The following is a 17,321-nucleotide window of genomic DNA, read 5'->3' on the forward strand; positions in this document are numbered from 1 at the left end:
CATAGAACATGCATTATGCCTAGGAGTGGAGTGGCTGAATCCAGCTCACTAACAGAGTGCACACCTTTCAAGACATTCGTCTATCGTTTGTTGATCTGTTTTCACTGCCTTGCTGAAGACTCCTCCTTGTACTTCTTCTCAGTTTTCCTGGTATACGTCACTGTCAGCACATGATATGCATTTGTTTTATTTGCCATCTGATGCCTGTACAATATTACTATCCTTGAGCCAGTCACTGCCACCTTTTTTGAGGACTCTGGAGGGTGATGCTAGGGTTTTTGTTTCCTTTGTATTCCTTTCCTGAAAGATTTTTTTTAAAAAAAAATAAAGAACAAAACAGGGTGCACATCTGAACCTGAGCGCAATTCACTGCCCTTAAGATTGTGGCTCATAATCACACAATCACAATAAGGCACATTTCACAGTCCACCTACAGCAGCATTAGAGATCCCAGAGACTCCCCTTCTCTAAGACCACCAAGTTTATCTGTCCTATTCACTAAGAAGAAGAAAAGCATATATTTCATTATGGGCAACTCAGGAGCCCAACAAAAAAAAATAGCACCTTATCCCCATCATCCTCCCTGCCTTTTTCCACTTCTCCAGCGGCTGAGACTTTGCAAAGTTGGTCTCCAACTCTGGAAACCAAGAAAATAAAAAAGACAAAAATAACTACTTGAGAGAGGTTGCATTTCCCACTGATGAGATGACAGCAACTTCCAATAGCAGACTGGCAAGGGTCGTGACTAGCCTCAGGCATCCACCAGCGTCAGTCCATCGTGCAAGGCACGTTTCCACATGTAGTAAGTGGAACGTGCCGTCAAGGGGAAATGAGCTCTGAACTCTTTGTACGTTGGGAAGGTCTTTGACTCAAAGCGCTGCTGGAGAAACAGCTTGGCCTGGGCTTTGAACTGAGCCGTGGCAATCACATCCATCACAAACATGCTGTTGTTCTCTGCCATTTGGTAGCCTGGTATCACGGCACTGTAGGGCTTGGGGGGCTGCTTGTCTACGAGCACTAGAGCACTCTCCTTTTGCTGCAGTGGGTGCAGTTCAAGTTCTGCCTTCCCACTAGTCTCAGCGGTTTTCTTTTCAAAGTTTTCGGAAAGCCCATTTTGGGTAAGGCCGTGTTTCTTGGTTGCTTGGCTGCCGCTTCTCCTCCAAAACCAATAGGCTGTGGAAGAAATGCTAGGGTAGCGCAGGCGGAACTTGCAGAAGGGCATTTTCCATTGACAGACGCGTTTCTTGGCCAAGTGACGAAGGTGCTTTTGCCAGATGTGTAGAGATGGGTTGATGCGCATGATAAAACGGGGCCCTGGATGGTGTCCATTCAGCATCTTCTCACTAGGGAGGCTCCCTGGCTTGAATGGCAGGAACGGCTTCTTGTTCATAAGGGGGTTCTGGTTGACGGAAACAGGCTGGGAAGGCATGAAGCTCGGGTTCTCGTTGATGGCCTTTCTTCTCCAGTTGTAGTAGGTGGACCTGGAGATGCCAGGAAAGCAGCACTTGAAGCTCCTGTAGGGCAGAACAGTATTCATAGAAATGCACCTCTCCAGGTAAGACTTGGCTCCTTGCATGGAAGTCCCATTTTGGTTGGAATTCAAGAGCGGGCTTTTGGGCCCTAGGCCTCCTTCAGGCTTTATTGCACCGTATTTGCCTGCAGGGAGATTCTCCTGTTTATGCACCTGAGGATCCTTTGGCAGCACAACCTCCGCAGGGGAAGAGGCCCTGCCATTTGTCACGTTTTGCATCTCGTGCTTCCAGGCATAGTAAGTGGAGCGTGAGATTTCTGGGAACATTTGTCGGAAGTGCTGAAGAGGGACCACCTTGCCCTCTCGGAAGCAGGACTGCAGGAACTGTTTGGCTGCAAATCTGGCAGCCGCCTTCTTCCGATGCTCTTGAGACTGGCGCTTCCATCGATAGAAAGTACTTTTGGTGATGCATAGGTTTGATTGAGTCATCTGGGGATCCTTAGGCAACAGCTCCAAGGTATTCACCGGTTGCACGGGAGGCTCTGGAGCTGGACTTGTGGCTTCCAGCTCCTCGAGGCCGACCACAGGCACAAAGTACTGAGCTCTGAATAGCTGGGACGAGAGCTGTTGCCCTGACCACATGATATGCAGCGTGGAAACTTGCAAGCCGCACCCCCTGGGTCGGATCAGTCGGTTGAAGTACGGCCGGATCTTTAGGTTGCTCATTGGGTATATGGAATAGATGTTGCACTGCAGCACCGACGCCAGGGCATACATGTGCCACATGTTGGCAAAAGTGCCAGGGAAGCAGGTGGCTTTGATGTCCGCATCAAAAATGGCCTCTAGGATGGCCAAGGGCAAGTTAGTCATCTCAGGGGATTCCTCCGTGCAAAGGGAGTAGCGAGCTGCCTGCAACATCACTTTGGAATCAATCATGCCGTGTAGGTAATACTGCTTGTGCAGCAACATCTCCACCGCTGTGCGCACCTGCAGCTCCAGGCTTAGGCTGGTGTTCCCCCACAGCAGCACGCTGGCAGCCTCAAACAGGTGATTCCCTTCGCCTTTGCAAACCAAAGGCAGCATATTGCAGGGAGCATCTTCTGGGTAGAGGCTTTTGGCAACCCGGTCAACTTCCAGCTCTTCCTGGAACGGCCTCTCACGGTAGCCAGGTAAGGAGAACGAGGACAAAGTCCTCTCGGCTTCTAGGGTTGCGCTGGTGAGTCCCTCCAGCCCAAAGCATTCGGCTGCCTCTTGCAGTTCCTGAAGCACGGACTGCACCAGCTGGTGTCGCTGGATCATCCTGAAAACCACAGAAGAGTTCAGACAATGACGCTGTCACACATTCAGAATTTCCCCATGCACTTTCTTTGGCATTTGGCCTCAGTTACCGAGACTCTTGTATTCGACTTAAAAATAAATGGGTCAGTGAGCCTGGCTGTTAACCAGGAGGTTGGTGGTTCAAGCCCACCCAGGTATGGCTGTGGCAGGATTCCTGTATAGCAGGGGGTTGGACTAGATGACCCTCGAGGCCCCTTACAACTCCACAGTTCTGTACTCTATGCTTCTATGAAACCAGGTCTTGCAGCAGCCCCAAAATCTGGCCCCCAGTGATCTAAAGCCAACGTTTCCCTGAGAGTTCCTCCTTCTAGTTTTGTTCCTGACCTTTAGATTTTCCTTAATGTCGGGCAATCAAGGGGAAACTTTTTAACTGGTCCAGGAATTATGGAAAGCAAATGATTTTTTAAAACTGCTTACTGGCTTGATTTTTCCTGCCTAGAAACCCTGAAAAGGCCTCTTGCTAAGCTGCACACACTGGGAAAATCAGAAATTATGCCTGAGCCAGCCAGCCAGCTTATTGTAGTGTGCTCAGAAGTGTTTCTATTCCTCTAGGGCTGTTTTCATCCTTTATACAAATTTATTAAATAATCATCATCCTTTGCCACCAAGTACTCAATAAAAAGAATAAAAGGTTGCTACCATGCTTGTGAGTATAATGAATGCTTTAAAAGAGTGAAGGGTAACTCATGGGATATTTTTTTCAGATCACTTTTAAGTTTTCTCTTTATTTCACCTGAACTGCATAATAAACACACTGTTAATTCATACTGCAGGCAAACAAAAAATGCCTGGCTGGGTAGAGAACACAACCGATACTGGAAAGCAGGGCAAAGAAAAATACAATGGGTGGAGTCTATATGTAGCCCACAATTACCATATAGGCTGTTTTTTCAGTTTCACTTAAGTGATTATAGGATGACTGTGATCATGAAAAATCCACCCACAGTAAGGGGAAGTCTTTAGTTAGTAGACTATTCAGGAGCCTCCATATGAGGTTTTTGTTGCGAACTCAACTGGCTTATTCCCTTATTTTTTCAGAGGGTCCTATTCTTTAATTGCTCCTGTGGCAGTGGCATAGCGTGGGGGGTGCAGGGGGGGCCGCCCGCACCAGGCGCAACATCTGGGGGTTAGGTTTAGGGGGCGCAAATCCACGGGATAGGGAGCACAAATTACTTGCCTTGCCCCGGGTGCTGACAACCCACGCTACGCCACTGTCCTGTGGTGGTGCATTGTGGTTACTAAGGCTTTCATCATGTGTCACGCTACAAATTAAAAACAAAATTTTCCAAAAACAGCTTTTTTGGGGGGCAGGGTGAACAGCTCTGGGGTCAGTGCACCCATTTGTTCCACCCTGCCTACAGGGCTGCCTTCAAATCTGAGTTTGTGTTTTAGTTACTTAATTACTCACTGCACCTTTTAATTGCTAATCTGTTTAGAACAGCAAGCCTTCTTTCAAGAGACAACCTCAGACTGCACTACTATATTCCTGACTTTTTGCAAGCTACAGAAGTCTATTTTCAGATGCTGCTATATTTCACACTCCAGTCTCCTCCGTCTCAGATATTCTTAGGCCCTAGCACCCAGCATAGAAGATCAAAATATTTGCATAGCAGATCCTTTTTCCTTCTGCTGAAAATAATGAAGAGAAATAGGACCTAGTGCTAGGCAGTAGCAACCTTTATTTATATTTACCAGAAGAAGCACTAAAATCTGCATTCAGACAGCAACAGAATAGGGTCTCAAAGGTGTCCTGGAAAATATATATTCACAGAGGCTGGTTTGGGGACAAAAGTCTTGTCACATGCAACATACAGCAAGCTTCTAGGACAGTAATGGGGAACCTGTAGCCCCCCAGATGTTCTCAGACAGTATGGCCAATGTTAAGGAACGGAGGGCGACAGGTTCGTCATCATAGCTCCAGGACAAAAGGCACAGGGAACCCTAGAACAGGGGTCAACAAACTTTTTCAGCAGGGGGCCAGTCCACTGTCCCTCAGACATTGGGGGGGGCCAGACTATATTGCGGGGGGGGGATGAACAAATTTCTATGCCCCACAAATAACCCAGAGATGCATTTTAAATAAAAGCACACATTCTAGTCATGTAAAAACACGCTGATTCCCAGACCGTCCGTGGGCCAGATTTAGAAGGTGATTGGGCCGGATCTGGCCCCTGGGCCTTAGTTTGCCTTAGAACCTACTTACAGCTTCATGTTACAATACTGCCATGGTTTTTAGGGTCACATCAATTCAAACTCATAGTTGACAGTATAGCTTCCAATATTATGCAAAATCCTGGATATCTGTAAATTTTATCCAGTTCTTCCCAGTACAGAGGGACATTATTCTGTTTCCATGCAGGCCCACTTTGGGGGTAATTTAAAGCTTCTCTATTCATCCTGAATCTCTTAGGGCATTAATTAAAGCAGGCTTCCTCAACCTCAGCCCTCCAGATGTTTTTGGCCTACAACTCCCATGATCCCTAGCTAGCAGGACCAGTGGCCAGGGATGATGGGAATTGTATTCTCAAAACATCTGGAGGGCCGAGGTGGACGAAGCCGGAATTGAAGCATAGCCACAGAAGACTATACAAATCCTAAGGTTCTTTTAAAAGTTCATTATTACATTAGCTTGGTAAGAGTGGTGAATGCAGCAGCCCCAAAAGCAGGATGCAACAACACCTGACTCCCCTGTCAAGTGTGTAATACAGTGATACCTTGGGTTACATATGCTTCAGGTTACATACGCTTCAGGTTACAGACTCCGCTAACCCAGAAATAGTGCTTCAGGTTAAGAATTTTGCTTCAAGATGAGTACAGAAATCGTGCTCCAGTGGCACGGCAGCAGCAGCAGGAGGCCCCATTAGCTAAAGTGGTGCTTCAGGTTAAGGACAGTTTCAGGCTAAGTACGGACCTCCGGAATGAATTAAGTACTTAACCCAAGGTACCACTGTATACAATCGACCCTTCAGACATTAAATAGCAGCACGACTGGCAGCACAAGGCACACACACTTCTATAGGTAGCTGCGCACACTGCAACATCCAGTTCTGTTCATGGTGGATGTCTTATTCATTTATCAGCGCCCCCCCTCCCTAAAAGGCATTTCAAGTGCCAATAGCAGTGAATCAAACATCTCTCTCTCTTAGGAAAAGATGGCACTCAAATATATTGCAATGTTTTAACCCCAGGGATCCAACCAGGGGAGCCATTTAGGATGGCTGTATATCCTTCTCTACCCTTTTGTATTTCCAACTACCCTTCATTATTTCTCAAAAGCATGCCTATATCAAGTCAGCTGACTAGTTCCTTTATGCACTGAACAATCTAACCATTTATAACAGCCTCTGCAGTAGGTATATGTGCTAAAAGTATAAATCCCTTTGACTAAAAAACACCCCAAATTACCATTTCACCCATGCTGATAATATTGCTATAGTTGTCATGAGGTAGGGCTGGCCTGCCAATCAAACTGGTCAAATATTATCAGCTGAATATCATTATTTGACTGCAGCTCATGATGCCTAGAGGATTGGTCTGCGGCCTACTTTGCAAAAATGCCTTTTAAAAAAACATTTGGTTTTGAATAGTGGCTGCTAGCTGGCCTTTAAAAAATAGTTTTGTAATTGAAGGCCTACACTGATGTTCTAGGATAAAGTGAAAGAGAAGAGCTGTTTTGTCAATCATCCCACATGTATAAACACCTCACTTAACATTAAGGTTTTATTTATTTAAATAACCACTTAACAGCAGTTTTCATGCTACTTGACCAGTGAACTAACCAACTATTTTACTTTGTTGTCAGATACTCAACACTTTCTTAAATATAGAAGATACAGAAAACACAATGAATACACTTAAAAGTGCTTTTTTTGGTTTAATGTTGAACATATCCAAGAATGATAGCTGAAACTATAGTATTAGTCTCAATTTCACTTTATTTCCTTCCTTCCTTCTATGGAAATTGTACCATTTCCAGCTAATACAGGTGAACACCTTCCTACTTTCATATTATATTATAATATTTATATATTATAATATATAATATTTCAGGCCTTTAAAATAATTTCCATTGTCTGGGCCTTTTAGTTTTTTAATGTATTTTTTTTTTTTTTGGAGAGGAGATACCACAATTTTGAGATTTTTAGTTCCGCCTTTATGCTTTATCCTGTGTTCACTTTATTTTTTACTTTTTTTTATTGTCAGCTGCCAAGAAAACTTCATGTTATGCAGTAGCATCCAAAGCTAAAAATAAGTACATTTCAGAATACTTGAGCACTATTGCTGACATTACTTTTTGACCTGGTCATAGTATTGTAGAATAGCCATGCTAAATCTTTCACAGCAAAAAGGCAATGCCTGCAGCATCTTTGAGGACTATGTTTTATTCATTAGAAGTGTGAACTGAGAAAGTTGATTTAGTTTACCCCTTACTTTTCTTCAACCCACCAGTTTATATAACTCACTTTTGCTAACTCACATAAACGACAAAACAAAACTGTGCCAATGGAACTTATGCCACAACAACCCCTCTTTATATTTTCCCAAAATTACTTTATCCCATACAGCCACATCAGGATGTGCTTGCTCAGGAGTCCCATCCAAGTCTGTGGGACTAAGGAATCCTAACCCCATTTACCTGGGAGTAAGGCCTACTTAAGTTAATAAGACTAAGTTTTCAGTAGACATGGTTAAGCTTGCAGCATTAAAAAAATGGGGGGTGGGGGTGGTATGGCAGCTCATCTGCTGCAGATTTGGCATGAGAGGTGGAGAGACAGTACAAAATAGTATAATGAATTAAATTAAATTAAATGAGAGCGAGGGAACATTTCGAGTCCCAACGTTTCTCTGAGCGCAAGCAAGCATTCTAAATTGGAACCCAAAAAAGCATAGCGCAGGTGTTAAGAGTTATTCTTGCTGGATTCCGCCAGATCTTCAGCAGCAGCACAGAAGTCAGATCGCAGCCAGCCAGGGCCTTGGAAAACTCCATGTTTCCTTCCAGTCCAAGGACAATCTTAAATGAGGTCATGAGTGAAGCCCAGCCAAAGAACTAAGCCCTGTGCCCCCTCTGCCGGCCAGTCTCGCTCGTCCTAAAGGAGAAGCCATCTTTCCAAAGATGGTGGACGCACAGGAATAAACTTGGGAATGAGCTTGATGAGCGGTTGTTACCCAGTTCAAGATACATAAGGCCACCAATAAAAAGGGGGTGGGGGAAGGAAAGGAAAAACATGATCCTTCAAACAAGAACAGGGTTTTCTTAAAAAAAAAAACTACAGGAAATTGCCCAGGGCTTAACCCCAAGACGGATTCCCTGCTCTGCTGAAGAGATAATGGGAGGTTTGTGGGGCGGGACCTAGCAGAGGGCAGCCAAAAGTTGCCTCAGGAGATCATGTTAACAAAAGACTATCTTTGGAGAGAGAAGTTGAAAGAGGGAGTGCGCGGGGTGGGGGGAGAGAGATTTGGATCAGCAAACCAAAGACGTGGAGCAAATGGAGGCGACTCTGAATTAAGCAGCTGCATATAGAAAGGGGAGGTAATAACGCGCAGCGCAACTCTGTGCATGTTTACTCAGCCTTGCTGAGTTCATGGGACCTGCTTCCTACGGTTGCAGGATATTTCCCTAGGTTTGCAGCCCTCATTATATAACCTGGCTGGTGCTCAAGCTTTCCTTGGGTTTGAGTTTGCACTGGCCTACTTTACTGGAATTCAGCGGAGTCTTTTGGAGGGGTTTAGCGTTCTCTCCAGAAACCGGTTTGCAGACTTCGGAAGTTCCCTCCAACTCACCTTTGCTTGTTGGGCAAAGCCCTGGTGTTGACCCCAACCCGTCCTAAGCAGCTCCTGCTCCTTCCTCCTCTCTCTGCAAAGCTGTTTCCTGGACATTTAAATCCTGGAGCAGGAAGCGTAGCGAGCTCCCCTTTCTCAGCTGTGAGCCTGTGTCCCACATTCAGACTAGAACTGGTTTCAAATCTGGAGTGAACCAATTGGAGTGATTGACTTGTGTGAAAGGATCTCGGCTCCACCCCTCCCCCTCCCCACCAGGAAATAGTCCATCCCCAAGTGTTCTTGTCTATAAGATGAAAGGAGTGCAGATGTAAGGGGTCACTTCCAAAGTTAAAGTGATCCTTGCGATTGTCGAAGACACTTAAAGAGACAAGCACTTCCACTGTTAAAATATCACAATTATTTTCAGAACCTGAGCAAAAAAAAGCAGTGGTGGTGGGGAGGGAAGCCAAAATACAAAGGTAGAAATTATGCTCATAGGTAGAAACCATGTAAAGGGAAATTGGTTTGGACACAATATTTGTACTTGCTCATACTGTATTGTTTCTGCAGATATATAGGAAAGGGAGAAGAAAAGAATCATAACTTTATTGTGTACCTGACTCAAAACACACATGCACAGGATAACAAAACTGATTGCATTCTGGTTGAAGAAGTGAAAACAAATTGGCAACAGCCTTGCATTTCCAGGAAAGGCATGATGAGTCCACCTAAATTGTATTTTTGCTATGATTCATCATATTTCTTTATAAAATGCAAACCTAGAATCATTTCAAAATAGCTGTAGTTGCTCTAGCTTCAATTAAAGTGGCAATTCAGCAATGCAACAGAACCAATATAGCCAGGGTCTATTCTAACCCTAACTCTGGGTTTCTCTTTTTGCAAGGTCTGTTTTGAAAAGGTCTGACCCTGTTTAAGACTTCCCTGCACCATCATATCAAATAGCTTAAGTCCATCCAGAGTTTTCACAGCTATGGAGGGATTTGAAGTTAGGCCTTTCTGGTTCTAGTTATGAAAATAATAATATGCACCCTTACTGGACTCCTGGCCCTGAACCCATATACTGCAGCTAGTTCCTTAACTTTTCCTGGGAATAACGAGAGAATTGGTTGCTGAGACATAAGAATCTGCCTGTCACAGAGCTGCCTGTAAGCATTTTGAGGCATAGAACAAATGCTAAAATTGGACTACCTGGGGGGGTCGTTTCAATCATAGCATATAATCATTATTCTGAAAATGTTATTGGTATGGAAAGGCTTAAGAGTGCTGGAAGAAATTTGTGAGGAAGAACATCACTTGGTTATCACATAACAGATTGGATGATGAGGGTCTTACCTAAATTATGACTGAGATCCCATGTAGTATAGAAAACAAAATATAGTATTGGCTTCCGTTCAGATCCTTGCACAGCCTTGGTCTTACAAGATCACTTTGAACAAATCTGTATAAGATCTAGGAATGTAAAATATTAATGCCCAACTCTGCTGTGCAGGTGGACAAAATAAGGATTGTAAAACTCTTTGAAATGGAAAATAAAGCAAATCCATTTGAAATCAGAAGTGCAGTGCTTTAAAATCAGTAGAGACAGAACCTTGTAGGATTTGAAGAGTTTGGTCAGTGAAACATTATTGATAGAGAACACTTTTCATTATCATAATTATTAATAATAAAAATGTTTGTTGCAGCAGTGCCTACACAAGGACTGTGTGCTATGCAGTTCACACACAGAGATTACCGGTACTAAGTGTTCAGAGGCAAGGATAGCGCTGAGTCAGCTAGGTTGGTAATTAACATAGGTGCTGGAAAAGACACAAAAGAGACTCTGAGTCATTCTGTTATGCGGATTGAGGAACTCAATGAATAAACAAGTAGCATTTTTTGTCACTGGTCTTTCATTCATTAGATTTGAGATAAGCATATTCTGTCTCTTGATTTTGAGGTTTGGGGGTTGCATGGTGACGAAACATAGTCTGCTTATCAACCAACTAGATGTTTTGTATGCATTTGTGATACAGTATGTTTTTCTTGAGAAAGCACCATCGCTCTTCAACAAATTTTGATGCACAATCCCTCAGCGTGACTTGATTTCCTGTTCTGGATCTCGCTCAAACCTTCTCTTAAGAATAGAATATTGCTTTCTACAACATAAACGCATACTTACCAATTCCTTACATGTCACGAACACATACTAAACATACTACAAAATATGTAGTTACACATACTGACTAATTTGTTCTGCTTTGGTAGTAGCAAGGATCCTTAGCAGGGCACTGGAGCCTCAACCCTCTGTACAGTGGTACCTCCGGTTAAGTACTTAATTTGTTCCGGAGGTCCGTACTTAGCCTGAAACTGTTCTTAACCTGAAGCACCAGTTTAGCTAATGGGGCCTCCTGCTGCTGCTGCCGCGCCGCTGGAGCACAATTTCTGTTCTCATCCTGAAGCACTATTTCTGGGTTAGCGGAGTCTGTAACTTGAAGCGTATGTAACCTGAAGCGTATGTAACCCGAGGTATCACTGTACAGGAAATTCCTCTGACATCAAAGATTTTGCAGAGTGCCTCCAAATCTCCAGGTTTATCTTTACCGTTTTAAGGGCTTAGAACCTTGCTTTAAAAGGGATAAGAGAGCTGAGTTTTTCAGACTGCGATAATAACTTGTCTGCTTTCTCTGCACATGTGCAGAATCCCACTAGGAGTTACACACAACAGATAACAAAAATGAGAACAGAGCCAACCAATACAGGGCATCAACACTTAGGCTTCAGTGTTGACACTAGAAACTCTGCTTTGACCTGGGTAGAGCAGGGACTGGGTGGTTTCAAGTCCCACCCACCCCCACCCCCACCCCCCGCAACCTACTTTTCCATAACTAGTAAGAGGTGGATGGATGAGTTGGGAAGGAATCAGGAAGATGAGGAAAGTTTTCCCTTCATCTCTCCCTCCCCTCCCTACTGTAGAAGATTGTTGTTGTTGTTGTTTAGTCGTTTAGTCGTGTCCGACTCTTCGTGACCCCATGGACCAGAGAACGCCAGGCACCTCTGTCCTCCACTGCCTCCCGCAGTTTGCTCAAACTCATGCTGGTAACCTTGAAAACACTATCCAACCATCTCGTCCTCTGCCGTCCCCTTCTCCTTGTGCCCTCCATCTTTCCCAACATCAGGGTCTTCTCCAGGGAGTCTTCTCTTCTCATGAGGTGGCCAAAGTACTGGAGCCTCAGCTTCACAATCTGTCCTTCCAGTGAGCACTCAGGGTTGATTTCCTTCAGTATGGAGAGGTTTGATCTTCTTGCAGTCCATGGGACTCTCAAGAGTCTCCTCCAGCACCATAATTCAAAAGCATCAATTCTTCGGCGATCAGCCTTCTTTATGGTCCAGCTCTCACTTCCATACATCACTACTGGGAAAACCATAGCTTTAACTATACGAACCTTTGTTGGCAAGGTGATGTCTCTACTTCTCAAGATGCTGTCTAGGCCTGTCATTGCCCTTCTCCCAAGAAGCAGGCGTCTTTTAATTTCGTGGCTGCTGTCACCATCTGCAGTGATCATTGAGCCCAAGAAAGTAAAATCTCTCACTACCTCCATTTCTTCCCCTTCTATTTGCCAGGAGGTGATGGGACCAGTGGCCATGATCTTCGTTTTTTTGATGTTGAGCTTCAGGCCATATTTTGCGCTCTCCTCTTTCACCCTCATTAAAAGGTTATTTAATTCCTCCTCACTTTCTGCCATCAAGGTTGTGTCATCTGCATATCTGAGGTTGTTGATATTTCTTCCGGCAATCTTAATTCCGGCTAGGGATTCATCCAGCCCAGCCTTTCGCATGATGAATTCTGCATATAAGTTAAATAAGCAGGGAGACAAAATACAGCCTTGTCGTACTCCTTTCCCAATTTTGAACCAATCAGTTGTTCCATATCCAGTTCTAACTGTAGCTTCTTGTCCCACATAGAGATTTCTCAGGAGACAGATGAGGTGATCTGGCACTCCCATTTCTTTAAGAACTTGCCATAGTTTGCCGTGGTCGACACAGTCAAAAGCTTTTGCATAGTCAATGAAGCAGAAGTAGATGTCTTTCTGGAACTCTCTAGCTTTCTCCATAATCCAGCGCATGTTTGCAATTTGGTCTCTGGTTCCTCTGCCTCTTCTAAATCCAGCTTGCACTTCTGGGAGTTCTCGGTCCACATACTGCTTGAGCCTTCCTTGTAGAATTTTAAGCATAACCTTGCTAGCGTGTGAAATGAGTGCAATTGTGCGGTAGTTGGAGCATTCTTTGGCACTGCCCTTCTTTGGGATTGGGATGTAGACTGATCTTCTCCAATCCTCTGGCCACTGCTGAGTTTTCCAAACTTGCTGGCATATTGAGTGTAGCACCTTAACAGCATCATCTTTTAAAATTTTAAATAGTTCAGCTGGAATGCCATCACTTCCACTGGCCTTGTTATTTGCAGTGCTTTCTAAGGCCCGTTTGACTTCACTTTCCAGGATGTCTGGCTCAAGGTCAGCAACCACACTACCTGGGGTATACGAGACATCCATTTCTTTCTGGTATAATTCCTCTGTGTATTCTTGCCACCTCTTCTTGATGTCTTCTGCTTCTGTTAGGTCCTTTCCACTTTTGTCCTTTATTGTGGAAATCTTTGAACGAAATGTTCCTTTCATATCTCCAATTTTCTTGAACAGATCTCTGGTTCTTCCCATTCTATTGCTTTCCTCTATTTCTTTGCATTGCTTGTTTAAGAAGGTCTTCTTGTCTCTCCTTGCTATTCTTTGGAAATCTGCATTCAATTTCCTGTATCTTTCACCATCTCCCTCGCATTTTGCTTGCCTTCTCTCCCCCGCTATTTGTAAGGCCTCATTGGACAGCCACTTTGCTTTCTTGCATACTGTAGAAGATTAGGGTTGGTGAAATATATGAGATATGAGTTCAAGTTTCACTTCCTCCATGGACTCATTGTGTGGCATTCACCAAGTCACCACAGCACAGCCTTTGTTCTCCATCTGTGAATAGTGTCCTGCTCACCGGTAGAGGAAGAATTCTATGGCACCTTGAAACTAATGGCAGCTATTATTATGCAAGACTGGAAATCAATTTACAAACTAGAAATGCAATATATATATAAACAATTATATAAATATATAGCTAAGTATTTGCCAGCAGCAACCTGTAGAAAAATTGCAAGAGTCATAGACCAGAGCAGGCTTCCTCAACCTCTGCCCTCCAGATGTTTTTCGCCTACAACTCCCATGATCCCTAGCTACCAGGACCAGTGGTCAGGGGTGATGGGAATTGTAGTCTCAAAACATCTGGAGGGCCGAGGTTGAGGAAGCCTGGACTAGAGCAAGCTCAATGTTGATGTCAGTCATTGCTCCTGGTTGTTTGTTTGACAGAACAGAATAAATATAATTAATCAGTAATGATTTAAATCATTTTAAATTTGAACATGCTGAGGATAGTGCAGGAAATTTTGTAAAATAATTAAGGGAATCGGATAGCCAGATAAATAAACTCTCCATTGCAAATGTTATATTACATACAAATACTGCAGCCAGTTTGCATCAGTGGGACGCATATATGAGGAGGTCAAATGGGACTTTTTCCCAAAAAAATTTTTTTATTCATTTTATAACACAAATAAAAACACAAACAGTAAAGACAAACAATATGAAAAATTCTTGTCATATCCTTATTTTTCTAAACATTGTTAAGTGGACTTCCCCAAGTCCCACCTATCTGATTTTCATTTTACTTCCATCTTTAGCAGTTACATATATCATAATTTCTAACCAGCTTTCTTTTTTTTTTAATCACAGTTAAAATAACTTCACATTTTATCACTTATAAATAATACTATTTTAAAATACCCTGTCTTCTATGTCTAACCCTACTGCCTATATCCACTTCCAAAGCTATTCTAAGGTTTAAATATTAATATATTTTTTTCAAATATTCTTTACACTTCTTCCAGTCTTCTTCCACCGTCTCTTCTCTCTGGTCTCGGAGTCTCCCGGTCAGTTCGCCAAGTTCCATATAGTCCATCATCTTCATCTGCCATTCTTTGATAGTTGGTAAATCTTGTTTCTTCCAATTCTTTGCTAACATTATTCTTGCAGCTGTTGTGGCATACAGAAAAAAAGTAACATCCTTTTTGGGGATTTCACCCCCACTATACCAAGTAAAAAGGCTTCTGGTTTTTTAATAAATGTGTTTTTCAACACTTTTTTCAATTCATTCTAAATCTTTTCCCAGAAGTCTTTTACCTTGGGGCACATCCACCACATGTGGTAAAATGTTCCTTCTTTTTCTCTACATTTCCAGCATTTATTATCATGAGTATGATACATTTTTGCTAACTTCACTGGTGTTAAATACCATCTGTACATCATTTTCATCAAATTTTCTCTTAATACATTACAAGCTGTAAATTTGATTTCCTTTTTTCACAATTTCTCCCAATCCACCATCATGATATTGTGCCCCACATCCCTGGTCCATTCAATCATTACAGATTTCACTTGTTCGTCTTTCGTATGCCATTCCAGCAATAAATTATACATCTTAGATAGGTTTTGGTTTTTGTATCTGGTAATTCCGTTTCCAGTTTGGATTTCTCTGTTTGAAAACCAATTTTCTTATCCATTTTAAACACCTCATTTATCTGGATGTACTGGAACCAATCATCTAATTTATCTTTCAACTGATCATAAGGTTTTAATCTAAATTGGTCCCCTACTTCCATCAAAATATCATTATACTTCAACCACGTATCTTTCATATTCAACCTTTTATAGGTCTTAGTTTCCAATGGTGATATCCACCTGGGTGTTTTCCTTTCTAACAAATCCATGTATCTTATCCAAACATTGTACAAAGATTTTCTAATTACCGTATATGATTTTTAAATCGTGTGTGAGCTTTTATCTTGTCATACCATAAATATGCATGCCAACCAAATACATTATCAAACCCTTCCAAATCTAGAACATCTGTATCTTCCAATAAAAACCATTCTTTCACCCAGCAAAAGGCTGCAGCTTCAAAATAGATCCTTAAATCTGGCAGGGGAAAACTCCCTCTCTCTTTCACATCTGTTAATAATTTAAATTTAATTCTGGGTTTTTACCCCTGCCAGATAAATTTAGATAATACCTTTGCCATTCCTTAAAACAATTCAACTTATCAATGATAGGAAGTACTTGGAACAAAAATAACAACTTAGGCAATACTTTCATCTTTATCGCAGAAATTTGGCCCAACAAAGATAGTTTCAACCCTGTCCAGATATCCAAATCTCTCTTGATATCCTTCCATAACTTTTCATAGTTATCTTTGTACAAATTCAAATTTTTTGCAGTCATATTTACACCCAGATATTTCATCTTTTTTACAAACTTCAGCCCTGTGGTTTCCTCTAAATTAAGTTTTTCAGGTATCGTTAATTTTTTCCCTAAAACTTTGGTTTTATTCTTATTCAATTTGAAACCTGCAACTTGTCCAAACTCATGAATTATCTTCAGTGCTTTGATTGCACTGGTCTCAGGGTCCTGTAAAGTCAATACCAAATCATCAGCAAAGGCTTTTAACTTATATTGTTTAGTTCCAACTACTATGCCTTTAACTTCCTCCTCTTTCCTTATCATATTCAACAAATGGGACTTGTTTGATCCAGTGGACGTGGGGAAGCCAGGCAGGGTTGTTGGTTTTTATTATTATTTCCCACAGTTTTTGGCTCTCTGCAGAAATGCAGGAACCGTTAAAGTGCTGGGGCTCTGCCAAGCAGTCTAGGCGAAACAGGTACAGGAGCCTGAGAGAAGAAAACATTGGCAATGCAGGTAGACGGAAGGGAGTCAGCCCATATTCAACTTCTGCATATCCAGCTGACCCTCCCTGCCTACCCCAACTTCCCCTGAACCTTCTACTGGGGTTTCTCCCTTCTTCCAACCACCTCCCACTAGTAACTGCCTTTCCCCCCCCCCCTCAGCCACCCTGTCCATTTGTGACATCACAGGAAGTTTGTAGCCAGCGGCAACTGCTGGGGATGCATCTGCACAGCCTCCCATCCTGGTACTGGAAAGGGGAATGTCATGAACGTTACTTAGATGTATTTAGAAATACATTGATTTAGAAGTAGAAGATGGCTTGCTTAAGCTCTGCTGTCCCCTTCATTGCTGCTCATCGGCTTCTGACATCCATGAAAGGCAAACACAGATATGGTGAGGGGAATGGCCCTCATTCAACAGTATCATCCAGCCACCTCCACTGGCCAGTCTGCCAACCTCCAATGGCTTCCACCCATGAATATCCAGTGGTTCATTCACCCAGAGCCTGGAGGGTAGCCTGCACCGCTATCTGAGCATGCAATTCCCAGGCATACCGTATCTGGTGGGTGACCTATGTCCACTCTCCATTCATACTTACACCAGCATCACTCCACAAATATCCACACAGCTTTTGTCAACAGCCTTCTGAAGGTGAATTTCAATCAGCTTACATACACAAACTTCAGCCTCCTTCAGCCCTGCGGCATCCCGGGCATCCACATGCTAATCACAGCTTCCGCCCACCAACACCTACCGGCTTCTGCCAGGTCCATCGCCAGCTTCCAACCATGGATATCTGCCGCTTTCAAGCCACGGTCCTGCTCAGCAGGTACATTTGCCTTCTCGTTGCTCCACAGCATCTCATTAACGGATGATGGCCTCCTTCCATTTGCCACTTTGCCTCCATGTGGAAGGAGACC

At 43.1% G+C, this 17,321-nt stretch overlaps 1 protein-coding gene across 3 annotated transcripts; it reads right to left on the reverse strand.

Moving 5' to 3' along the window:
* Nucleotides 1-323: 323 nt before the first annotated feature.
* On the reverse strand, nt 324-17,291 carry VRTN (vertebrae development associated). Of its 3 annotated transcripts, none has more exons than XM_083741176.1 (2): nt 17,156-17,291; nt 324-2,771 (listed from the first exon to the last, which is right to left on the reverse strand). In XM_083741176.1, the coding sequence occupies exon 2, from the start codon at nt 2,768-2,770 to the stop codon at nt 752-754; it is 2,019 nt and encodes a 672-aa protein (XP_083597302.1). In that variant the 5' UTR covers nt 2,771; nt 17,156-17,291; the 3' UTR covers nt 324-751. The 3 variants fall into 3 exon arrangements, with proteins under 3 accessions (XP_083597302.1, XP_083597301.1, XP_083597300.1); XM_083741175.1 differs by lacking the exon at nt 17,156-17,291 and adding an exon at nt 14,539-14,645; XM_083741174.1 differs by lacking the exon at nt 17,156-17,291 and adding an exon at nt 8,591-8,776.
* Between the last annotated feature and the right edge of the window lie 30 nt (nt 17,292-17,321).

The sequence above is a fragment of the Podarcis gaigeae genome (genome assembly GCF_964106915.1).
Source record: "Podarcis gaigeae genome assembly, chromosome: 1".
Lineage (NCBI taxonomy): Eukaryota > Metazoa > Chordata > Lepidosauria > Squamata > Lacertidae > Podarcis > Podarcis gaigeae.